The following is a 27,138-nucleotide window of genomic DNA, read 5'->3' as shown; positions in this document are numbered from 1 at the left end:
AACTTGTTCATCATTTCTTATAGCTCAATTGTATTCCATCACAATCATATACCACAACTCATTTAACCATTCTCCACTTGATGGGCATCCCCTAAATTTTCATTTCTTTGCCAACACAAAAATATCTGCTATAAATATTTTTGTTTCTGTAGGTTCTTTTCCCTTTTCTATGATCTCTCTGGAATACAGACTCAGTAGTGGTATTGCTAGGTCAAAGATATGTGGACTTTTACAGCCCTTTGGGCATAGTTCCAAATTGTTCTCCAGAATGGTTGGACCAGTTCACAATTGCACCAACAGTGCATTATTGTTGAGTCATTTTCAGTCACACCTGACTCTTTATGATCCCATTTGGGGTTTTCTTGGCAAATATACTGGAGTGGTTTGCCATTTCCTTCTCCACCTTATTTTGCAGATGAGGAAACAGGGACAAACAGGGTTAAGTGACTTGCCCAGGGTCACACAGCTAGTAAGTATCCAAGGCCAGATCTGAACTCAGGAAGATGAGTCTTCCTGACTTCAGGCCTGGCACTCTATCCACTGAGCCATTTAACTGCCCTGAACAGTGCATTAATGTATCTATTTTTCCACATCTCCTCTAGCATCTCTTGAAAGTTAAGAAGGGGCCAGGTTAGGAGGGGCAAATTGCTAACCTAAGGATGCCAGTGGGTATGGAGTTGGAGCATCTCTTTTTCTATCATGTTAGGCAATCTGAGAGGTGTGAGGTGGTATCTCAGAGTTCTTTTCATTTGCATTTCTCTAATCAGTAGTGACTTGCATCATTTTTTTGTGTGTGTCTCCATCACTTTCTTAAGCCTAGACAATCAGCATTTGATGATTTCTGTGGTATAAATGCTCACTCTAAAATTTTAATAATCAGTTCTTAGGAACTGGTTTGAGCTGTCTCTAACACACCGCTAGTTAGGGCCTAACGGATACTGCTTTGTTACAGCTCATTAAGGTTGTGAAAATTCTCCCTTCTGGTGTCTATGCTCTCTCCTCTTGCTTTTCAGCAAGCTGTGGAACAGAGAGACCTTGCTTATACTCATGGCAGATGTCTTTGCATGAACCTTGGTGGCAGTCTTTTTCCACATACAGAGGGTATCATTTTCACCTCTTGAAGAAGAAATCTTTCTTCCTCTTTATAAGCATCCAGTTCTTGCCTATCATGTTTATTAATTAGTCTTAAATAAGGTGGTTCTCCTTAGTGGGAAGGCAGCTTGGCATAATGGAGAGAACACCAGACTTGGAGTCAGAACAAGTGGATTTCAGATTTGGCTCAGCTATTTACTAGTAATCAGCAATCGATCAAAAAATATTTATTAAGTTCTTACTATGTTCCAGCCACTGTGCCAGGCAGCAAGAAACAAAGACAAAAATAAAACAGCCTTTGCCCTCAAGGAGCTTACATTCTATTAGTAGGCATGTGACCACAGGTAACTCACAACTTCTCTGAGCCTGTTTCTTCAGCGGAGATAATACCCAATCTATCTTCCAGGGATGTTGGGAGAAAAGGGAGACATGGATTAGAATTCAACCTCAGATACTCCCTAACTGTGTGATTATGAGTAAGTCACAACTGCCTCTCTTCCTACTTCCCTCCCCCTTCTCCCTCCCTGCCTCCTTCCTTTCTTCCTTCCTTCCCTCCTTCCTTTCTTCCTTCTTTCTGTTCTAACTCCGTACCCATTGCTTTGCCCAGATCCACCACATCATCAGACGTCTTAGCCACACTGCTTACTTGCCTCCTGGTAGACTGCATTCCACTCTGACTCTATACCCACTGGCATCCTTGTGTTGATAATCTACCCTTTATAACTGGCCCCTTCTTAACTTTCTAATCTTGTACATTACTCTCTGCCACATACTTACTCCCCTCCAGTGCTTAGTGTCACCAGCCTCCTTGCTATTCCTCTCACATAACACTCCATCATCTCCCAACTAAGCATTTTCATTGGCTCTCCCCCATTTCAAGAACATTTTTCTCCCTCATCTCCTCTTCCTCTTCATTTCTACCTCCTAGTTTCCCTGACTTCCTTCAAGTCTTAACCAAAGTCTCTCTCACCTTCTTTATCTTAGTGCCTTCCCTCTGAGACTATTCTCTCTTGTGTCTATGTCTGTCTGTCTCTCATCTATACAACATGTAATAGATTACCATTATATATTTTATTTATATATTATGTATTACATATTATCATGATATATGCTATATATTATATAAACTGTTAGGGTATTTGCCCATGTACATTTTCAGCCAGTCAGCTAACATTTATTAAGCACTTACTTTGTACCAGGCACTATGCTAAGGGATGGGGATACAAAGAAAGGCAAAAACCACTTCCTGTTCTCAAGGAGCTTGTAGCCAGGGGAGACAGTGTGAAAACAACTAGGTAAAAACAAAATAGATATAGTTAACACATAATAACTTCTAATCTTAAAAAACTGCTTGGGGGCACTGCTAAAGTGATGTTAACCCATATGTGGTATGTATCAGAAATGGGTCTTGAGCATGAATCTTCCTGATCTCTGATTCAGCTCTCTATATGCTATGCTATCTCTCTGCTTTATATGTAATAGTAAAGAAAGGGAATTGGGGTCCTTTACAAATTTATCAAACGAGATAAACAAATCATTAGTAAATTAGACAAAGATGCACAAGTGGGTTGGTAAGAATCTTTTGGTGCTCAGTTGTTATGCCAATGGATTCATCAGTTAATCTAGATGTTTCTGTGTCTGTGCTCTCTCCTTCCTCTGGGGGATGTACCCTCTGGGGACTTGGTTTGATCAAACAGTTCAGTTTCTCTTTCTCAGTTTCTGATGCTACAAATTAGTTTCTATTTCTTCTACCTCCACGCCCAGAAATCTTCCTGAAGGACCCAACTTTCAGTATTACGAAATAATCTCCTGCCTCGACTGAATTCTAAGTTTCTCGGTTTGAAAATCAAGACAAAAAATGCCAAACCCTTTAAAATTTTCTTTTTACTCATGCTTCTGGGTTTCCTGATTCCCTCTGCCCTGACATTTTCATCCATGGTTGAGTTTCTTGGCTATCCATAGTCAACTCATCTCAAAATGACAGAAATCCCCAAATCATGATCTTCCAATTTAAAAAAAAAAAGCTATAATTTATAAAAGTTTTAAGCTTTTTGTTTACTACTATTATGCTAGGCATACAATGTGTAAGAGAAATACAGGCCAATCCTATAAAAGGATTTCTCATTATAGAATGCTACTGTTATTTGTTGAGAGGCAGCAGTAGGAAAGATAGACAGAAGCTACATTGAGAAGCAGGGGACTGTCTTTTGCCTTTCTTTTTATCCCCAAGGTTCTTGAGTAGTAGGTGCTTAATAAACACTTGTTTATTTGACTCAACCACAGTGACTCTCCAAGACTAGGGATTGCAATGTGAATGGGGGTGGGACTTAGCCACTATTTGAAATCACAGATCCTCGAAATACTGAAGTAGGGAGCAATTACCTGAGAGAAAGGAACAGAAAGGAATGTCAAAACAACTACCCCGAGGGCCACATTTCCAGCATAGCTCCCATTCCTATAGCCCTTTACAACTTACAAAGTGCTTTACCAAGAACTTCACTTAGGTTAGTCCATTTGAGCCTTGAATTTTGGAAAGTGGTTAGCAGCCTTTTACAGATAAGGAACTGAGACTCCATCCAAGGTCTCATAGTTCACATGGGGGCAAAGCTGGGATTTGAGCCCAGATGCTTTGGCTCTACCTTCTGGAATCTTTCCGCTCTACACGGATATGCATACTGAGCACCGTGGTGGGGGGCGGGGAAGGGAGGTCTCGGTTAATGTCTATACATGACACTTTTCTGGTAGGTTGGTGACCCCTGGGACTGTAGTCATTCTAGGCTGGTTCCTGAGGCATGATGTCTCAGAAGTGGAGAGATCATTTATTCGCATTAATATTCTCAATTTGCTCTAATAGGCAAGCATTAATAATTTGACAGGTAGGCTCCACATCTTGGCTTATGCTGGCCCATAAAATCTCTGAGGCTGGGGGTGCACACAAAAAGATGATGCTGAGGAAGGAGCCAGAGGGCAGCCCAAGCCTCAGAAATGACAGAGGTGCATCGGTGAGGCTGGCTGGTCCCGTGAGTTTTCAAGGACACAGGGCCTAAGGAGGCTGGGAGAGGAACTATTCTACACAACACCTTTATTTCCTCTCAGGATACAGGAAGAGAGCATCTGGGTGATGCAGTGGACAGAATGCCAGATCCACAGTGAGGAAGACCTAGGGCAAAATGTGGCCTCTGACAATTACTGTGTAACCCTAGGTAAGTAGCCTATTAACTAGGGATGATGATGATGCTAATAGCACTTACCTCCTAGGGTTTTTGTGAGGATCAAACGAGATATTTGTAAAGTGCTTAGCACAATGTCTGACATGTATTAATTGCTTAATAAAGGCTTATTTTAAAAAAGATAGATAGATAGATAGATAGATAGATGATAGATAGAGTATAATCCTCCCTCCTCTCCTCCATTAATGTAGTCACAGGATTTAGAAACAGCTGATGAGGTTTTAACAAAAGGCATTCAACTAACTGTAAAATTGCTCTCTTTCCTAATTATCCCTTTACAAGGTGTAAGCACTTTTCTGATTGAGTGAGAAGGGAACTGATAGGTTGAACAAAAATTAACAACACCCCTGGAAGCTTTAAATAGCTAAGCTCTAGGGAATCCATGGAGGTAAAGTCTGGGAGTGGTTGTGGAGTGAGGTTCTTGCTGGGGGGTTGAGGAAGGAATTTTCTTCTCCTTCTTCCTCATCAGTTATGGTATCTAACAGCTACTTGTCAAGAGGGAGACACATCATCCAGATGTTAGAGAATTTGTCCGTTTGAGAGAGTTCAAGGAATAATTGAGGGAGCAGATACACAGTCCAGAAAAGTTAGTCAGTTGAGGAAGGAAGCAGCTTTGAGGAAGCTGACACTGGGAACTTGGAAGCAGAGAAGAGAGCCAATTGTCTCTAGCTCTGCGGGTCAAGAGTTGAGCTGTGGAAAGGAGCAGACCCTGGAACCCAGCGGAGCAATCTGCACAGTCAAGAAACTGTACCTAAGAAAAGCTGTGGGAAGACCCTACAAAGAAAGGACTTCTAGGCTCTGCAGTAGGAGCTGTGGGTTGCCTTTGTCATACACATATACTATACTTGTGCCTCACTACTATAACATTTGGTAAATGCCTTTGCTTAAAAAAAAAAAAAGAGCTAATTGTGTCCACTGGCTAATTATTAATGGGAAAGAGACCAGTTGAGCTTTATGAACCACATAGTTTTAGAAGCATAAACCCATGGGATTATACCTAGAACTTTTGAGATAGTCACCCTACTGGGGAACCAATTCGCAAACCCATGAGTCCTAAGTTGGACAGAGTATCCCAGAGGAGATATTAAATAGATTTTATTTCTTTTGTTGATTTTTTTTTGGCTATGAATGAAAACTATTTACAACAACATGTAATTCTGCTTCTTGTGTGGCTGGGTTCATTATATCCTGTTCAAATGACTAAGGTTCAGTGAAATTCAGCAGATTTAGGGAGAAGGGAGAAATCTTGTTGGGATTGAGAATTATTCTGATTGGATAAAACTGCAATGATTATATTCCTTAGAGCAGTGTTTCCCATTTAGTGTTCTTGACTCCTTTGAAGGAGGTTCACAATGATGGTCTAAGAGTCAAGCTAAAAATGCTTTAATGGCACCTTAAGAAGTAGATAATTGCCTAATTACATTGCAAATATATTTTTCCTCTGTGACAAACAGTAGATACATATTTGAAGCATCACAGGATGCTCCTGCAGCAATTTGGAGTGATTGGGTGTGCAAAAATTATCCTTGTAATTATTGTAAGAAATTAATAAATACATCCAAAAGAATATTATGAATAGTATATTAAATTACTCTGGGGTTCACAACAAATTTTTATCATTGCTGAAAGGGGTCCATAGAACAAAGAAAACATTGGGAATTATTACCTTGGACTAAGTGGAGCAAACGAATGCAAGTCGCATCCCTTTAGATTCAAAGATTTCTTAAAATATGGTGCCCATCAGAAAGAGGCAGAGTTTGGAGAAAAAGGTTATCAGTACCCTATGGTAAATATAGGCATCATAAACATTGGCACTTTCTGAGAGCTCCCTCTGGGGGAGCACATAACTGCTATTTCACATGGGACTTCCTGATGCCTGGTTCTTGGATTGAATACTATCAGATTGGGGCATCATTGCCCCCTGGTGGTTAAAATGTGATTTAATTCCATTGCGTGTTAATGGATAACATGTTGTTTAAAAGTTAAAAGACTACAAAACCTCAGTTAAGAAATCTTTGAATCTAAAGGGATGCATCTTCCATTCGTTTGCTTGATTGCTGAGTCATTGCGACAAAATAGTTTGTACTTGGTGGCAGCAAAACCTGAAGAATGGAGGGAGGGAGGGGGAATTGAGCTGGAATTTTAAACATTTAGTTGAGAGTTATCTTAAACCCTTAAAAATCATTGACAGTTAAGCTGCTACAAGTCTGGGTTCATAAGAATATTTTCCTATCAGTAAAACATTCTTTAGCAGGTACCCTTGAGATTCAAGATTCTGTGTTTTAAAAACTAATTTCTACAAATTATATAGAAAAATTATTACTACACAGAAATTTTATTCTGGGTGTTTATAAATGGTCATGTGAACTGTTTTTCACTCATAATAACAAATAGCTAAAGGTTCTATACAGAAAGAAAAGACAAAATTGGGGCTGGTACTAAAGGAATATGAGGCATACTGGGGATAACTGGCTTTGTATTAAAACTGCCAAATAATTAGCTTCAAATGTCCTTTTACCTGGGCAAATTCATTAGTCCATTCATAATAACAACAACAAAAAATATGTTTAATGTTAGATACGTTCTCTAGTGACAAGTTTTTCTGCCATTTTCTGCCAATCATACCAGTAGTACCTTTTTTTTATATAGAGCACTACAAAATATTAGTTTTTATAAATAACACACTTTTTAGAGATAGCTTAGAGACTGCCTCTTAATTGAGCTAATTCTAAATATAAGCAAACACTCAAAGACTCTCCCCTGGAACTAAACAAGCAATTAACCAAATGCTTTTCTGCCATATGGTTGTATACTGCCATGTTTCTATTTCATGTAGGTTTAACAAAGGTAAGCTCAACATGAACACCAATGACGCAATGCCTTATTTACTTAGGGTGAACATTTTGAGATTCCAAAATAAATTCGGCTTCCAGTTTTATTTTTTTTCTAAAACCATTTACTGAAATCTAGCAAAGGATAATGAGAAAAGTAACAGTAAACTAGACAAAGAAATGTTGGTCTTTATGTTATCAGCGATAATTACCACAGTCAGTAATTCTACAAGAATACACTGGTCTTTCATTCACTGTGTCTGCTACTTCTAGTATTTGAAGAACTCTTGTTCCTTCGATCAGTTGCCTATAGAGATAAAAATGGTAAAAATCAGTTAAACCACAAAGTTTCACCATTCATTTCCTCTTAGGGTCCTTTATTTGTGCCATTCAACATAACTCGGTTCAATTCAATTAACATTGTACTTGCACCATGTACCAGGTACTATGCTAGAGACACAGGCTGATTCTCAGGGAGCTCATGTTCTCTTGAGTGGATATAATATGCACAGAGATAAGTAAATTTAAAATGTATACAAAATTAATACAAAGCAATTTCTCCAGTGCAGAGCAGTGCATTAGAAGGGAAGGGAGAGATCTGGTATAAGAGTTGGCACTTCAGCCAAGCCTTAAAGGAAGCTTGAGAGCCCAAAAGGTGGAAGGGAGGAAAAGAGAATTCTAGGGACAGGAGAGAGCTGGTACAAAAGCAAGGAGGGGGGACATAGGCTGTTGTGCATGGGAATTTAGCCAGTGGGCTTTTTTTGGTTTGTTTTTGAGATAAGTTATATTTTAATCAGCCAAATACACAAGTTTAATTTTTTTTGCCTGTGCCTTTACCAATAAATGAAGATTTTTCTTTAAGCAGAAGATAGTTTTAAAAATGGACACTAGATCTAGTTGGAGGGGATGGAAAAAAGTGGGAAGAAAGCAGAAGAGAGGAATGGAATGAACAAGGGTCACCTTTCCAAGGATACACATGAGAATGGGCTCCCAGATGTTTATTACTACACTCAGACTGCAGAGATTCGTGAGACAATGTGCAGTGCCTTGTCAATACAGACCTGGGATTTTCATTATGATCTTTCTATGGGTCACCCCTTGTCTGAGGGGGGATAATATGAAATTAGTTGGGAAAAGAAACTATGAAGGGTTTTTAAAATGAGGAGCTTTTATTTCATCTTAGAGGCAAGAAGGAGTCCTGCAAAGTTATTGATAGAGGAGGGACATGATCTGACCTGTGCTTAAGTACTCTATGAGACACAGAGTGGGGGTAGCAATACCTTACTGAACTTGGGAGTCAGGAAAACCTGGGTCCAAATCACACCTCGCATACATACCTGTGTGACCATAGGCAAGTCACTTAACCCACCTAAGGGTTTTTTTGTGTGTGTTTTGTTTTTGTTTATCTTATTTTTAATTTATGGAATAAAACAAACATTTTCATAACATAGTATAATAAAAAAGATGATTGCACATCAAACTGCAAATCTATTGTGTATGAATTGCTATTCCTTTTAAATATATAATAAAGTTATCAAGTACATTTTTTCCTTTTTTTCTTCCTCTCCACCCTAGAGATGGTTACCATTAGACCCAAATAGGTGTGTGTGTATGTGTATATGTAAAATTATTCTATGTATACTTCCATTTATCAGTTCTTTCTCTGATGGAAGATAGCATCTTTATATATCCTTTATAGTTAATTTGGGTATTTATAATAGTCAAAATGACTTATATGCTCAAAGTCATTCTTAAAACAATGTTGCTGTTACTGTATACAGTGTTCTCTTGGTTCTGCTAATTTTGCTCTTCATTATTTCATGGAAGTCTTTCTATGTTTTTCTAAGATCATTGAGCTTATCATTTCTTACAGCACAATAGTATTCCATCACAATCATATACCACAGCTTGTTCAGCCATTCCCCAGTTGATGGGCATCCCTGCAATTTCCAGTTCTTTGCCGCTACAAAGAAAACTGCTATAAACATTTTAGAACATTGTAGGTTCTTTTCCTTTTACCCTAATCATCTTTGGAAATGCACCTAGTAGTGGCATTGCTGAGTCAAAGTTTCCTCATCTGTAAAATCAGGGGGATTTGATGACCATTCAGGCCTCTCCCAGCTCTAAATCTGCAATTCTTTATCAAGTATGCAACTGTGCAGAATGCATTGGAGAGAGGAGAAAATGGAAAGCAAGAAGAACTATTTATTAGGAGGTTATTGCAATAGTCCAGTGAGAGTTAATGAAGCCCCAAACCAGGGTAGTGACTATGTAAGTGAAGAGAAGGCCTGGATGTTGCAGATGTTGTAGAGACTAACAAAACTTGGTAAAGGTGTCTCCATATCCTGGGTAATGAGAAGGATAGATCCATCAATCAATGAACGTATATATTCAAGGACCTTCTGTGTGCCAGGCCCTGTGTTAGGCACTGTGGATACAAATACAAAAAAAATATGAAACAATCTCTACTGTCAGGGAGCCGACATCTTTCTTGAGATACAACACATTCCTATGTGGGCAAATAATGAATAAATATATCATAGGCAACTGGAAGGATTAAGTTGGTGCTTTGCTTCATTTTGAAGGAAAAGAGGGAGTATGTGAAGCAAGGATGTGGAGGGAGAGAGTACATTCCAAGCACGAGGGAGAGATGGAATGTGGTGGGTGAAGAACAGAGAAAAGGCCAAGGCCGGTTCATCCAGATGATAATGTGCAGAGTGGGAAGCAATCGTGAAAGCTGGAAAGATGAGCTGGGGCCAGGTTGTAAAGTGCTTTACATAACGAGGCCTTTATATTTTATTCTGGAGATAGAAGGGAGCCACTGGAGTTTAATGACTAGAGGAATGATGTAGTCAGATCACTGTTTGGGGGAAATCACTTTGGCAGCTGTGTGAAGGATGGATTGGAGTGGGGGGAAATGTGAGTTATGAAGGCTAGTTGTTGTTGAGTCATTTTTCAGTTGTGTTCCTCTCTTTGTGACTCCATTTGGGGTTTTCATGGCAAAGATACTGGAGTGATCTGTCATTTCTTCTCCAGCTCATTTTACAGATGAGAAAACTGAGGCAAACAGGGTTAAGTGACTTGGCCAGGGTCACACACATAGTAAGTGTGTGAGGCCTGATTTGAACTCAGCTTGGTTGTACAGTATATAGAGGGCCAGGCCTGCACTCAGGAAAACTCATCTTCCTAAATTCAAATCGGGCCTCAGACACTTACTAGTTGTGAGACCCCAGGCAAGTCAGTTACCCCTATTTACCTCAATTTCTTCATCTGTAAAATAAGCTGGGGAAAGAAATGGCAAACCATTCCAGTATCTTTGCCAAGAAACCCCCAAATGGGGTCATGAAGAGTAGCATACAAATGAAGACTAGCTAGAAGTCATTAAAATGGTCTTGGCAAGAGGAGTTTAGGGACTGTGTTAAGTGGTGGTTTATGTGGATAAAGAGAAAGGGTTAGATGTAGAAATGGAAAGATACGGCAGCTGATCTGATATGTGGAGTAATCTCTTAACCCAAGGAATGCTCTCAATTTGTAGAATGAGAAAAACCTTTTTTGAAATGGCCAACATGTGGGTTTGTTTTGTTTAATTACATGTATTTGGTTTTTTTTTTAAAAAGTTTTGTCTTTACTTTAAAAAAATTGGGGGCAACCAACTATATATATACATATATATGAACAGGGTCATTGAGGTATTTAGAATGCATAGTTGGGAGAAGGAAGTTTAGAAGGATATAGATTAACAGCATGGTTTTGAGTTTAATGCACTGAATTTATCATACACTTAAAAGAAAGCAAGCTGTATGTAATAGAGATTCACAATATGTATGCAATCCACATTATCTGATCTGCTTTACATATGGGAATTCTTATTTTATTTAGTGTTGAATTAAAAAAATGAAAGGCCATATGAGATGGAGAATGAGAAGTAGAAAATAACACCAGGGTTATGAATCTAGAATACTGGAAGGATGAGAGGTGGAAAGGGAAATTTGACAAATGGGTGGATGTTGGAGAAAAGATAATAAATTCTGCTTTTGACATGTTGAGTTTGAGGTGCCTCTGGGACATCAGTAGGCAGTTGGTGAATTGGCATTGAAGCTCAAGGGAGAGAGTGCAATTAGCTATATTGATTTGGGAATTACCCGCATAGAGATGATAATTAAACCCACGGGAGCTGATGAAATGATCAAGAAAATATAAAGAGAAAATAGAAGAGGATGGTGGTATCCTCAGTACTAATATGAAATTTAGAAAGAAGGATTGACTTGAAGGAAAGGATAATGAATTCTGTTTTGGACTTGTTGAATTTGAGATGTCTGTGAGACATCCAAATGGAGGTGTCAGGCATGCAATCGATGATATGGGTCTGAAGCTCAATATATCTGAGACCTATTTCTCAAACCAAACCTAGTGAACATTAGTCACAAAGCCCCAAAATCAAAGTGATGCTCATTTGCCTGGCTTTCCAACCTCAAAAGAGTTGAGGGTCTTTGGGGAGTGACTTAAAGTTTCTCCATTGCAAAGATTTCACACTAATCCTTAATGTGCCAAAGACCATCATTTATGAAGGTTGTCTGGATTAACAGGGCCAAATTTTCAGAATAGCTTAGGCTATAAAGACAAAGCCTAAAAATGAGGCTGGTGCTAGGTAATCTGTTGTCCTTTGGAAATACTGACTGGCTGCTCATCTTCTCTTATCCCCTTCCCTCTGAGGATCCTGTTAGAGACTAAGTTATATCAATGACTAAGAATGGGGCAGGGGGAGAAGACAGACCACCACCCCATGGCTATACTACTTTGTTAAGGAGATGAGAGAGCATTTATACCTCCATCATCTCTCAGATGTTGATCTTTCCTAAGAGGTAGCTACTAGTTCAGTGGATAGAGCACCGGGCCTAGAGTTAAGAAGACCTGGGTTCACATACAGGCTCACACACTTATTAGCCATGGGACATTGGGCAAGTGACTTCACCTGTTTGCCTCAGTTTCAATTGTAAAATGAGGCTAATAATCACACCTACCTCCCAGGGTTGTTGTGAGGATTAAATGTTTCTTAAAAGCTCTTAAGGTAGTGCCTGGCACATAGTAGGCACTACAGAAAAGTTTATATATACATACATATATATATAATATACATATACACATACATATATATTTCCTTCCTTCCCTTGCCTGACTTATATCATGGCATGCTGCTTACATAGATCGCACCTACTAAAACAAAATAGAAACAGAACATTTTGCCAACTTCTGGATTTCAGCTCTGCCAACCACAGCAGAAACTTCTGTGTTCCACAGAGACATGGTACTTGGCCAGTAAGGGCTAGTTTTGCATAAAAAGGTTAGGAAGCTTATTAGTGTTTAATGTTAGCTGCTTAGGCACCCAAGACAATTTGGACATGCACTTTCAAAGATCTGGAATATCTTAAGAGCAGGTAAGGTCAGAGATATAACAAATACCCAGTAATGCATTAAGATAAAAGGTTCTTTTCAGGCTGCAATCATAGCAGATGTGGAAGAAGATGCTGCTAGCTGTTCCAGAATCCCTTCTGAAAAGATGAAAGGCCTTTGCAGAACTGAAGGCCAAACGTGAAGAAAGTGACTACCAAAAAAATCTTTAGAAGACATGGAGGAAGGTTATCCATGAAGAAGCTAAAGCCCACCTACCATAAGGGATACAGGTAGATGTACATTAGTGAAGTTTGACTGAGGAGACTGGTGTGAAAACATGGCAACTACCATGTACTTGTTGAACCCAAATCAGCTTTTGTGATTAGAATTAGAGATATCAATGCTGTCAGCCCAGAGGTCCATAAAGTATTACAGGGTCTTTCAAATCTTCAGTAGTACTTTTGTTAAACTCAACACAGTTTAACCAACATGCTAAGGATTTTGGAACCTTAACTTTGGGTAACCTTAAGCAATACATTGCCTGGGGTTAACCAAATCTGAGGAGAAAGAAGAATTTGTGTACACCTACTATGTGCCAGGTACTGTGGTAAGTGCTTTTTGCAAATATTATTTTGTATGATCCTCAGAACAACCTTGGATATAGGTGCTATTATCATCTCCATTTTACAGTTGAGGAAACTGAGGCATGGTCTGCTATGAAGTGTTTGAGGCTGGATTTGAACTCACGTCTACCTGATTCCAGGACCAAGGCTCTGTTCACTATCACATTAGCTGTCTGACTTGAACTGAAGTGGCTACAGCTCAAGAAAAAGAGGGTTGCCCTGCATGATGATGCCCTTACTGCAGAATGTCTTGGCAAACATGGAATTATCTGCATGGAGCACTTGATCCAGGAGAAGTAAAGACTGTTGGCACATGCTTCAAAGTTAACGACAACTTCCTGTAGCCTTTCTGTTCCCTTCCTTCAACTATCTTTTCTGTGGGGTGGAATGAATTAAAAAAAAAAAAGATTCTATGTTTCATGGAAGGTGGAGATGATGGCAACAAGAAAGACCAGATCAACAGGCTTATTAGAGCAATAAACATATTTAACATGTTTAGCAAATAACATATAACCAGATATGATATATAACAATTATATATACGTACAAAACAATGATATCAGAACGATAAACTAAAAGTGTCTACCATGATTATTTTTGTCTAATGTTCTGTTAATAAAAAATGCCTATGATTTTAGAAAAAAGATAAAGGCGCTCTGGGGCTAGAAAAGGCCTTCTCAACTTGTTTCATCCCTGAAGTATCACAGCAGCCTTGGAATTCTGCAGGAAGATCTGTGACCAAGCTCATGAGTGAAACAGAAATACCTTCACATTCAGAAGAACTATGTCATAATATTTTCATAATGGGCTCCAAGCTTCCACTATTTATTTAGCAAAATCTTACCATTTTGCATCTCACCAAACATTTATCGAGTACCTACTATGTTCAAGATATTGTAGGTAGTAGGCAAAAAAAAAAAAAGATCCTACTTCCTTCTCAGATAATTGATAATTTAACCAGGGAAGAAAATAAGATACACATACATAAGTATGACATGAATTTAGAATCTGAAAGTTACACAGGGAAGGGGGAAAGTGCCATGAAAATTCAGAGGAGAAAGACATCACTATGGGGTGAGGCAATCAGGGGAAGGTTTATGGAAGCAGTAACACCTGAGAAAAGCAAAAGCATGGAAGTGGGAAAGGGTAGGATAAGTTAAATTTTGCTATATACAAGGTATACCTATGCTGTGTACATATATTTATAAAACCCTGCAGAATGCTGTAAAATATATTAAAAATCTATTTTAGGTCTAAGTGCCTATAAGTATGTTGCTATAGAACTCCTTATAATTGTTATTTGAGATATTTCAGATTTTACCATCACCCTTTGGAATGTTACCGGCAACCTGGATAAGTGTGATCTAAGTTGATGAATTGTGATATGAATGACTTCACTTAGTGAGCAGAACCAGTAACAGCAACACTGTGCAATGATCAGTTATGACAGACTTAGCTTTTCCCGGCAATACAATGATCCAAGGCAATTCTAAAATACTCATGATGGAAAAGACTGATGGCGTCTGAATGCAGATCAAAGCACATTATTTTCACTTTATTTTTTTCGAACTTTTCCCCTTTTGGTCTGTTTCTTCTTTTACAACATGACTAATATGGAAATATGTTTTACATGATTGCACATATATAACTTATATCAAATTGCTTGCCATCTTAGGGAGGAGAGAGGGCAAAAATTTGGAACTCAAAATTTTATTTTAAAAAATGAACATTAAAAATTGTCTTTATATGTAACTGGGAAAAATAAAATACTATTTAAAAGAAAAAAAAAGAATGGCTTCACTTTAAGGACTTTACCTTCACAAAATTCTGGATTTAGTGATTCTAATCTAAATAATAGCTATTAGAGGGCATTTCACAGTAATTTAGGGTTAATTATTCACAGTTGCAGATTAAAATGTGCCTTAGGTACATAACAAAAGCAGTGTTCAAATGGTATCAATAGTTTAAAAAATACATTTATACAAGGAACTTCATACCTTTAGAAATTTGTTTTTTATGTCTTTTTTCCAAATGTCAATTTTCTCTATCTTATAGGTTATCACTGACTTTTCAACTGTTTGTTTTACATTTTAAAACTGTAAATAGACAAATCTGTTATACATACCCAAAAGCCACATATTTTCGATCCAGATAAGGAGCCTTCTGTAGCGTGATATAGAATTGTGACCCATTGGTGTGCCGCCCCTTGTTGACCATACCAAGAACTCCTCTTTTATCATGTGGTATTGAAAAGTTTTCATCTAGGAAAGATCAGTAGGTCATGTAAATGCTGCTTTTTAATTAATTCACTCCATTGTCTGAGTTGGAGATAACATGTAATAAACAAAAAGAACACCTTAAATATTCTCATTTGTAAGCCAAATTTTTAACGTTTGATTCATTTCCATATTACTTACCATTTTTTTCCAAATAGCCTCAAAGAAAAAATAGATGTAAAATCTCATTAATATGAACTCTACTATTTCTGATATAAGGTGAAGTTAACCTAAGTATTAGTGGTAAATAAGATGTTTGCTCATAAAATTAATAGTGAAAAGAGAAAAACTTAAGCTATTTAAGAATGAAGGTCAACAAACTTTTTATTTGCCCAGTATCACTTTAGTGGCAGTGTTTAAATTCAAATAGTCAGCCTGCTGATTAAACATGATTCTTATCTATAAAAGCATTTACAAGCTAAGCTAAGATTTACAGTTGGTTCCTCTCTTCCTTTATTCCTGTCTGCAGTGTTTTTATATGTAGTTTAAAGAAATACAACTTCATTTTCTTGGAGAATGTTTTGTAATTCAAATGTTTTTTACAAATCAAACTATCCTTCCATACAGTTAGAAAAACAAAACAAAGCAAAAAAAAACTTTTAGGGACTGTCCAACAAGCTATTCTTCTAAGTATGTGGTTTGATCCTAAGCATTTATGGTAATAAATCAGCGAATTTCTTTGGTTGGGGCACTCCCTTCATTGATTACAATAATCTTCAGAAAGTAATGATGGTAAAATAATAATAATATTAACCGTAACTTGCTGGCTAGTCCTCGGGCTGAGCGTCTTGGGACTTAGCTAAGCTAGTCTTCTAAGTGAGTCTATCTGTTCCTGGACCCATACTCAGAAGCCTTTTCAAACTTTAGGAGGCCTGACAGACCTTGGCAGTCCATTGGTTTACCTTTAAGAACTCCAAACCACAGTGAGGCAGTAGAGTAGGACTTTAGCTGAGGAGGCTTTATTTTAGTAGGGTTTTTTTTTTTTTAAAGGCTGCCTTTTTTTTTTTTTAAGATCATAACCTCATGATCAGGCTAAGATCTCATGCTTCCGGTGTGTGGGTTAAAAGAAGTGGAGAGTAATGTCTTGTGTCCATCATTACTTCTGTGCGTAATACATGTTCTTGCCAGTAAGTAATTGCTTCTGTGAAAATAAGTCAGGCAGTCTGAAATGGGGTGGCTCCAGATTAACCAAAACAGGGGCCTGGCAGAAGACTGAGGCTGGCAGAGAATGTAGACGTAAGAGAGGAGGCTAAAGGTCATAAATGGGTAGATGGGAAGTGAAGATATGACCTAGACAGAAATAATACACAGAATTAATGCCAGTCAGACTGTTAGAAGAAAAGAGGAAGATTAAAAAGTGCAATTAAAACTGCAATTAGAAATAAAAGTGCTTACTTTAAATAAAAATGGGTAAAAACTAAAATATTTGGGTCAAGAATAATGCATTAATTTTTAAATGTAAAATGAAGATTTCAAAAGATAATCCTAACATGATAAATGTAAAGGAGATGAAACTCACTTTTGAAAAAAAATCACAAAAATGAAAGAAACAACATTCTAAAGATATCAGGTTTCTTGGTGGCAGCAAAGTATCATGTCAATGAAAAGTAACTCAGAAGAAGTATTTAAGGAGGGTTTTTTACTGGATTTTTAAAAATCACCATTATATTCTCTGTAATCATAGAGAAATTTTAAGTGTAAGTAAACATGTATTTTTCCCCTGTCCAACTAGTTTGTAATTGTAATAAACTTTACTTTTTATACTGTATTCAATCAGGGATGATTTGGAGTATGATTGCCTGTTTGTCAAGTAAGAATATCCAATGAAAATATAAGAAGGGAACAAGAAGGCTTTTAAAAGTAGTTATCCTCAACAGACCTCATCTTTATAATCACAAAATTAACAGAAAAATGTCGATAGTGAAGATCCCACCCCAATTATTTTGTTGATTTACAAAAATTTCATTTGTTACAAAAAACTCGTCTTGTTCATTACAAAAGGACATTTGACTCAATCTCCCCAAGCAAAGACCTAAGGGCCTTCCTCTAACACAGAATCTCTAATGCCTTCCTTAAGCTCTATAAAATTCCTTGATAAATACAACTACAGAGAGAACTCTGAGTCTCCAAAAATTATTAAGCCAGGCAGAAAAGCAAAGAGGTTTATGCTCAACAATGGTGTTTGCCTCTGTAATGGAGGATATATTGTACAAGGTCCAAATAGAGAAGATATTTCTTATAGATGGTAACAATGATAGATATCATACTGATTATACCAAACTCCAGGACATTATAGAGCCATGGATTTCAAACTTTTTTTGCTCATGGTAGGATTATTTTTTTGCCATGAACACATCACAGGAGATGTACTTAAGATACTCATTAATACAAATGCAAGTGTAAGTTCTATAGCCTCTTATTAGCAAAGGGGATAATGGGAAGTGGTTTCCTTAGCTAGAAGAGGGGTCAGAAGGATCATGGGAAGTGTGGAAAGAGGGGAGGGATGAGGGGGCTCTGTGAATGTACCAACTGATTTCAAGTGAAGGATACTGCTACCTTGAACTGAATATGATTATGAGCAGATGAAGCCTTGCCTAGCTCACTGACCTGCTTAAGACGTGGTCTTCCTAGATAAAATGTTGTGGTTTCCCTGATTGTTGCTGCTACTAGAGCCCAGTGACTTTATCCCCTCTCTGCTTCTTCTCCTTCACTGGCATATGACCTCCTTGGGAATTTCTTGTTGTTGCTGTTTTTTAAACTTTGTTTACTTGCTGTATGTACTTTTATAATGGGTTTGTCTCTAGACTCCAGATGAAGATGAGCTGACTTTTATTTCGTTATGAGTCAGTGGTTTCTATAACCTTGAGTATATATTGAAATCTGTCTCTGGAGACACAAAGAGGGGCTTTCAGTTCCATACAGTACATGGCATGCCTAGGTAAGGGACACCCTAAGCCTCTTCAATTAGTTCTATATTTACTTAAAAGATATCACAAGAAATCACCTTATAATCCACACAGGACAAGCTAAATGGATGAAAAAATGCTTTATGTCCAGTATATGATCTACAGTTAGAAGGCTGTTTTGGGGGAGATAAAATGTACATTAAGCATATACAAAATATGGGGAGAGGAACTGGGACCTGACTTATGATTTCATTGGTATAGGGAACTCTCCGGGGAGGAAACATCCTCTATCAACGCAGGTTAGCACATTCTCTGTAAGTTATAGTTTTGGAAAAGTTGTCTAAAGTGATGAGATGTTAAGTGACTTACCCAGGAGTCATATGGATGGGTCAGTCTTTCTGACTTTGAGGCTGGCTCCCTATCCCGCTGTTAGATGCTACATCTCATGCAAAATAAATAAAAGGCATAGTCTTTCTTATTTAGTTATCACTGTATACTTTATGTATTTATCATCCCACATTTACTAGGCCACAAATTAAATGAGCTGGTGTTAAATCCAAATATAACGTTGGGCTCTCTACAATTCTTTGTGGATATTGTCAGTAGGGTTTTAATTAAGTGTGTTATTTAAAGTTTATGCTAAAAAATGAAGTAAATAAACTTTTTAAAGGATGGGAGGGGGAACAGAATAAACATTTATATAGCACCTAACACATAGCAGGCATGTTACAATTATTATCTCATTCGATCCTCATAACACCTCTGGGAGGTAGGTGCTATTATTATCTGCACTTGAGGAAACTGAAGCAAACAGAAGTTAAAAGTCAGTATGTACCTGAGGCTGGATTTGAATTCAGGTGTTCCTCAATTCACTGTGCCGCTAGCTGCCTCTAACAGAACTAAAGTGGTTACTTTTTAAATGTTGACTTGAGAACTAAAGACCATTAGGTTCTTACTGGAAGTTTTTTGTCTGAGTTGCAAAATGACACTTTAGTTTAAATGGCTTTCTGTAACTGTGTTAATTCCTAGACATTTCAGTAGAATATAAAAACACTCCATTCACTTCACAGAATAGCAGCGAATGGAGATCTGCCAAAAGTAAATATTAACATCGAAAAGTGGTATCCTGTCACTGCTCTCAGGCAGTAAGATTATTATTTTTTTCAATTCTGTTTAAGAAAAATCATTGTTACAGCTAAACTTTTCTCATAATTTTGCTGCCTGTGATTTTTTTCTTTCAATTCCTTAATTGTGTTAAAAGGAAAATCAATTAATTTCTAAAAGGTATAAATAGGTTGGGTTGTTGGCTAGAACTTTGTACTGGAAATAGTCATGGGGCACAAAAAAATTGCTCAAGGAGGAATCATTTCTGCTTTCTTTCCACCCACATTAGTAATTGACTGAGTGGTCATACAGTATTAGATCAGCAAATGGATTGCAATTAATCTTTATGCAATACTGGCTGACCCCAGGCAGACTGATGACTGTGTCCTCTTGCGCCAGAGGATAAGAGAACAAGGTGGGCAGCAAGACTGGCTGTAGCTATTTCTTTTTCTTATTGACTCAGCACAGAAGGTGATGGATCCTAGACAGAAGTTTGAGGATGCACAGTGAGCTCTGCTCTGAGTACTCTGGGATAATAGCCACCGCTATGATTCCTCAGATGGTGCTGAGAGCCTTTCAAAGGGAAGTCTTTCAGGTGAGAGAACTGAGCAATCTTTCCTCCTCCAACTCCTCAATATTAGCACAGCCCAGTGCTCTGCAGGGCAAGAGGATCCACTTGAAACGGAGCAATTGGGGCAGCTAGGTGGTGCAGTAATAGAGCACTGGCCCTGGAGTCAGGAGGACCTGAGTTCAAATCTGGCCTCAGACACTTGACACTTGCTAGCTGTGTGACCTTGGGCACATCACTTAACCCCAATTGCCTTGCCTTCCCCCCTCCAAAAAAAAAACCCAAACAACAGAGCAATCATCCTTTTTCTCTTTAATTTCCAGTCTCTCCCTATCTACTGGTTCCTTCCCACATGCTTAAAACATGCACCCAAATTGTTCATATCCTTAAAAATACCCCGTTGGATCCTACCATCCCCTCAAGTTACTGTCCCCTTTCTCAAAGTCTTAGAAAAAGTCATATATAATCATTGGTTCCATTTCCTCTGCTCATTCACTTCTTAGCCCTTTGTAATCTGGATTCCAGCATCACCATCTAAAACTGCTCTCTCCAAAGTTATTGATGATCCCTCTCTTTAAATTTTTTTTCAATGAACAAAAATCTATTTCTCTCCCTTACCAGTGATTTTGTAATTGCCATTTCTGATGGCCTTTTCTCAGTCCTCATACTTCTTGACTTTTCTGGATGTTGTTGACCACCCTCAGCCTCTTTGACAGTGTCTTTTCATTCTTTTCCTACCTGACCGCTCCTTTTCAATCTATTCTGTTGACTCATCCCCATCCCAACCCTTAACTGTGGGTATGCCCTAAGGATCTGTCCTGAGTCCTAATCCCTTCTCTCTTACACACTCTCTTATTTGGGGACTTCATCAGCTACCATGGATTTAATTATGGTCTCTATGTAGAAGCTCTCATACCTATATAACCAGCTCTGGATTCTAATCCGAGCTCTAGGCCTGTTACATCAACTACCTACTGGATATTTAAAACTGGATGTCTCATACGCATCTCCAACTCAACATTTCTTTTTTTTTTGAGAAGGGAAGGCAGGGGAATTGGGGTTAAGTGACTTGCCCAAGGTCACACAGCTAGTACATGTATCAAGTGTCTGAGGCCAGATTTGAACTCAGGTCCTCCTGACTCCAGGGCTGATGCTCTACACTGTGGCACCTAGCTGCCCTCAACTCAACATTTCTAAAACAGAACTCATTATCTTGCTCCTAAAACCCACTTTTCTTTGATACGTCACAATTTCTACTGAGGATACCACCAGGCTTCCTGTTTCTTGGTTTCACAACCTCAGATCACATCTCTGACCCCTTGCTATCCTTCACCTCATATAACCAATCAATTGATAAATCTGCCTCCTACTTTCATGAAATCTCTTGCATCTTTCTTACTATTCCTATAGTCATCGTCTTGACTCGGGACTTCATCGCCTCTCACCTGGACTATTTCAACAGCTTCCCTTTTGGTCTTCCTGGCCCAAGTCTCCCCCCACTCCAATCCATTCTTTACTGAGCTGCCAAAGTGATTTCCCTTAAGTGCTGATCTGAGCGTGTCACTTCCCCACACAATGAAGTCCCCACTGCCTCTGGAAGAAAATGCAAACTCTTGCTTGGCTTTTATAACCCTTCACACAATGGCGCCAACCTATCTTTTCCTGCCTCATTATAGAGTAACTCCCTTCTTGGCTCTACGTTCTGGCCAAACTGGCTTTCTCGCTTTTCTTTCTAAAGGGCGTTCCATCTGTTTAGCTTTGGACTAGCAGTTCTCTGAGCTTGGAGCAGCCTTCCCTCTGCCTCTAAGAACCCCTTCCTTTAAGCACAATCGTCTTCTATGGGATGCTCTTCTGATCTCCCCAATTGCTGGTGTCCTTGCTCTCTAAACTGTCTTGCATTGATTTTGTATTATTCTGTACATTTTACATGTCATATATATGTATATATATATATGAACATACTGTCTCTCAGATAAAGCATATGCTTCTTGAGAGCAGAGAAGGATATATTATGTTTTTCAATCCCCTACGTATTCTACTTCCCTGCTCAATATCTTTCAAGTTAATATGCAGAGTAATATGATAAGCACGTATGAGAGAGAGCAACACAGCCTAGCGGCTTTTAGGAATGATTCTTACTTGTTTTCCAGAACGATCAGACCAATGTACAGCTTCACCAAGTGTAGCAACCTGCCAGTTTTCCCATAAAGCCTCCATGCCACATGAAAGTAGTATACTGGATAGAGAGCTGGCCCTGAAGCCAGGAAGACATGCCTCTTGACACACAATGGCTGTGTGACCCTGGGCAAGTCACCTACTTAACCTGAGCAACCTTCTAAGACTATAAATTTGTAGAGAAGGTGCCAACCTGCATTGGTAGAAGGAGTTTCCTCATTGGGAAGTTTCCTATACTAATGAAATCACAGGTCTAGGCTGTCCCTACCACTAATTCAAATTTATGATCATTTGAAGTTTAAAGATGTGTCCTTTATTATGCAGAATTAAAGAACTCTTCTCAATAAGTTGCTATGTTAAGTCAATCAATAAGCACCTATCAAGCACCTCTATTCAACCCTATCTTGTTGTCTGTGACCTGTGGAAAAATTACTGAATGTACTATAGATCTAGAAAACCTCCGGGGCTCTCCCGGCTCCAAATTCTATGAATGACTTGTTGTAGGATGGGAGGTGTATTCAAGGGACTAGAAAGTCCAGCCTCCCTCTGTGGCTCAGTGCCAGCTGCTCCTCTTCTGCTGGGAATAAGACAGGCAGGGTTCAACTGGCATAACCTGGCAGCAAGTACCTGGCCTTCAGCAACACCTCACTTTGCAAGGGTAGTTAGCCTGACCACAGCTGTTCAGTCATTTCCAGTCCTGTCTGACTCTGACCCCATGTGGGGTTTTCTTGGCAAAGACAGTGAAGTGGTTTGCCATTTCCTTCTCCAGCTCATTTTACAGAAGAGGAAACTGAGGCAAATAGGATTAAGTGACTTGCCCAGGGTCACACAGCTGGTAAGTGTCTGAGGCCAGACTTGAATGCGGGAAGATGAGTCTTCCTGACTTCAGGCCTGGTGCTTTATCCACTATGCCACCTAGCAAGCCAGCCTCAAAAATGCCTACACTAGGGGCAGCTAGGTGGCGCAGTGAATACAGCACCAGCCCTGGAGTCAGGAGGACATGAGTTCAAATGTGACCTCAGACACTTAACACACTAGCTGTGTGACCTTGGGCAAGTCACTTAACCCCAGTTGCTCTGCCTTCCCCCCTCAAAAAAATGCCTACACTAGGAAGCTACACTTGCCAAGAAATGGGAAGTTCTTCCTGCCTTCTTCCATTCATTCAATAAATAAATGCCAATAGTAGAGTTCTGGGCTAAAAAGCCCTCAGGGAGCTTACAGTCTAACTGAGGAGACAACAAGCAAACACATATATACAAACAAGCTATATACAGGATAAATAGGAAATAATCAAGAGAGGGAAGGCAGTAGCATTAAGAGGGGTTGGAGGCTTCCTGTTGGGATTTGAAGATGGACTTTTAGTTGGGACTTGGAAGAGGCCAGAGGAGATGAAGAGTGAGAGCGTTCTAGGAATGCTTCATTCCTTAATGACCTAGAAGGCCTAATAAGGAATTTTCTGCTTCCATATGTATCTTGATGGGTCTATGATCAGATAACCTAAGGAACCCCAAGTTACATAACAATATAATATGCTATAGGGCCATTTCAGGGAGCATACATGGTGATCAGACTATGCCAGGGAGGGGGATTAGTAATGACACTACATGAGATATGATTCCTTTTTAAAGGAGCCCATCCCCACGCATGCTCCAAGGGATAGCCCTTTCTATAAATATACAGTTAATTCCCTATTTTCTCTGGTAATTACTCCCTGAATTCTATCTTGTAACTTTTTTTAGTGTTGACAAATTGTTTTTGGATTATTTAATCTGCTAAATAATCTGTGGTAAAGATTTAGAAAATGACTATTCAGATACTGGGGTAAATAAGCACAATGGTAATTCCATCGTATAATCAGGATAAGTGATGAAAGTGAAAAGTGAAAGAAGCTTCAAGGACATTTATAGGCTATGAGAGAAATTTAAAGCCCTATTATTACATTTTCCATGATTCCTAAGTTCCTGTCAGCATTTGCTACTTGACAACTGGATGTTAATGTGGTAGTTATTACTCTCTGGTTAAAACTGCTGGTATTTCTAACATACAACTCTATGTAAAAAATGGAACCTTTTCAGAAACAGTCATTTACGTGATGAAAAATCATGTTTTCATTTTCGCAAGGACCATCCTTCATTCCTATATTTTGATGAGCTTTGCTGGCTTATTTGATACATGTGTGGATTGACTGAACCAAAATGGCATAAATATCCAGTGGCAAAAATTGTAATTAGACAATCTAGATATTTCTATATAATTTTCTCCATGTAGTTACATAAAATTAATAATACATGAATGAAAAAACATTTATTGAGCAATAACTATATGCAAAGTATAACCTTTATTTCCTTAACCTACTACTCCTCAAAAGAATATGATTAAATCAATTCCCAGATGCTGTTTTCTGCTATTAGTTATCTGATATTTTTATGTGATCTAATAATTCACAGATTAGGATTGGACTCTCCAGGCCTGGACCTACTATAAGTTACTTTGCAATTTTCTAATTCTTTGAACTTTCTTTTCAATATTTTTAAAATGTCTCTATTTTTATTCTTTGGGTCTAAAATCAGCAGATCTCTCTGAGTTTCCAGTTCAGAAAACATTATGATAAAGACCAGTTCAGTCGTGTCTGACTTTTTGTGACCCCATTTGGGGTTTTCTTGGCAAAGATACTGGAGTGGTTTACCATTTCCTTCTTCAGCTCATTGGACAGATGAGGAAACCGAGGCAAACAGAGTTAAGTGACTTGCCTAGGGTCACACAGAGAGTAAGGGTCTGAGCCTCAATTTGAACTTGGAAAGATGAGTCTTCCTCATTTCAGGCCTCAAACTCTAGCCCCTGGACCACCTAGTTGCCCCACAATAAAGATTAAATATATCAATCTTTATTTTTAAAGTAGTGATAATATGAATTTATATTTAGCAAATCAATAAGGGTAAACTGATCAATAATCTAATCTAAATCTGAAATATCGATGTGTCTTTTTAAGGCTTTGGTCCCATATTGAAAAGTAACATTGTTTATACTAATTAAGAAAAAATCAGCAGCTATGCAGATATCACAAAAACTATTTTAGATTTGCTGTCTTAATAAAATAAATATTAGAAATTAAGATGCTAAAAAGGGGAAAGGACCTACATGTACAAAATATTTATAACAGCTCTTTTTTGTGGCAGCAAAATATTAGAAAATGAGGGGATGTCCATCAATTGGGGAATGGCTGAACAAGCTGCAGTAAGTATATGAATGTAATGGAATACTCTAGTGTTGTAAGAAATGAAGAGCAGGATGATTTCTGAAAAACCTGGAAAGATACATGAACTGATGCAAAGTGAAATGAGCACAATCAGGAGAATATTGTGTACAGTAATAGCAACATGGTGCAATGATGAATTATGCATGACTTAGCTCTTCTCAGAAATACAATGATCCAAGACAATTCCAAAAGACTTATGATGGCAAATGCTATCCACATCTGGAGACAGAACTGAAAGAGTCAGAATGCAGATCAAAACAGACTATTTTCACTTTGTTTTTTTCATGGTTTTTTTCTTTTGGTCTGTTTCTTTTTTACAGCATGACTAATATGGAAATGTTTTACGTGATCACACATATGTAATCTATATAGAATTGCTTACTGTTTTTTGCGAGGGGTAAGGGAGGAAGGGAAAAAAAATTGAAACTCAAAAATTTTTTTAAATGAATGTTAAAAGTTGTTTTTACATGTAATTGGAAAAAATAAAATACTATTAAAAAAGAAATGAAGATGCTTAATAGTTTGATGACTACTAAACAAAAGCTATGTTTATGTTTAAGGGAGAGCCAACAATTAGAGATATGAAGGTTAAATACCTGAAATATTAATGAATTAATCTTAAATCCCACACACTGCAACTGGCCTATTGAGAACGGGTCAGTCTACTTGCAGATTGACATGGGGACCCTATCCAGGCAAAAAGAGAAGCTTGATTCAGGATTTTTTAAATTATTGAGTTTGTTGTTTTAAAAAATTGAGTTAAAAATCATTAGAGACTTTTAAATTTTCCTCACTTTTAGTTATATTAAAATTGAGGTTCTTCAACAATTATTTTGAACATCAATTTTCAGTTCAATAGGGATGGGGACTATATCTGTAATTTCATAAGTATGGAGAACTACAAGGTGAAGAAACCCCCTCTGCTAATGAAAGTTGCCACTTCCTTTGCAACTAATCTTCCTGGAGAGTTGCCAAAAGCACATAAAGTTTTAAATGAAACTTGTACAGGGTCACATAACTATTATGTCAGAGGCAGGACTTGAACCCAGGTCCTTCTGGTTTGAGGCCTGCTTTCTATCCACTACAACATACTTCCTCTCATTTCAACTTAATAAGTGTCCCAAATTAATTTATTTAAAATAGGCCAGTTTCTGTATACGGTCTACAATATAAGCATATAGGCCTCAAGTACCCCACTGTGGTCAATTATAGACTGCTGATAGAATGTAAAACACTAAAGCTAACTGGCATTTCCTAATTGTGGGTTGGCATACTATTTCTGGGCAGCTAGGTGGTGCAGTGTGGATAGAGTGCTGGGCCTGGAGTCAGAAGGCTCATCTTCCAGAGCTGAAATCCAGCCTCAGACACTTACTAGCTGTGTAACCCGGGCAAGTCACTTAACTCTGTTTGCCTCAGTTTCCTCATCTATAAAATGAACTGAAGAAGGAAATGGTAAACCACTCCAGTATCTTTACCAAGAAAAGCCCAAATAAGACCACCAAGAGTTGGACACAACTAATGACAGACTATTTTTAAATGCAAAATAAAGACACTTTAGAAAATCAGCATCCATTTATTGCTAAGGAATTTGGCTTAGGCCTAATTGTGTCTGATAGTGAATTTTGCTAATATCAGAATCTCAATATAATAGGTGATATAGGCTGATATTGGTGATAAGTAGACGGG

At 38.2% G+C, this 27,138-nt stretch overlaps 1 protein-coding gene across 1 annotated transcript in view; it reads right to left on the bottom strand.

Annotated features, from left to right (window-relative positions):
- Positions 1 to 7,319: 7,319 nt before the first annotated feature.
- The window catches only part of PPIL6 (peptidylprolyl isomerase like 6), a 59,732-nt gene continuing 39,913 nt past the window's right edge, over positions 7,320 to 27,138 (bottom strand). Inside the window, exons 7-8 of the mRNA XM_036769307.1 lie at positions 15,293 to 15,428; positions 7,320 to 7,460 (exon numbers count right to left, since the gene is read on the bottom strand). Of these exons, the coding sequence (XP_036625202.1) occupies positions 7,352 to 7,460; positions 15,293 to 15,428 (245 nt within the window). The 3' untranslated portion in view covers positions 7,320 to 7,351. The remainder of the gene's footprint in view (positions 7,461 to 15,292; positions 15,429 to 27,138) is intronic.

Source organism: Trichosurus vulpecula, chromosome 7 (assembly GCF_011100635.1).
Source record: "Trichosurus vulpecula isolate mTriVul1 chromosome 7, mTriVul1.pri, whole genome shotgun sequence".
Classification (NCBI taxonomy): Eukaryota; Metazoa; Chordata; class Mammalia; order Diprotodontia; family Phalangeridae; genus Trichosurus; species Trichosurus vulpecula.
This window is presented reverse-complemented; position numbering and strand designations above follow the sequence as displayed.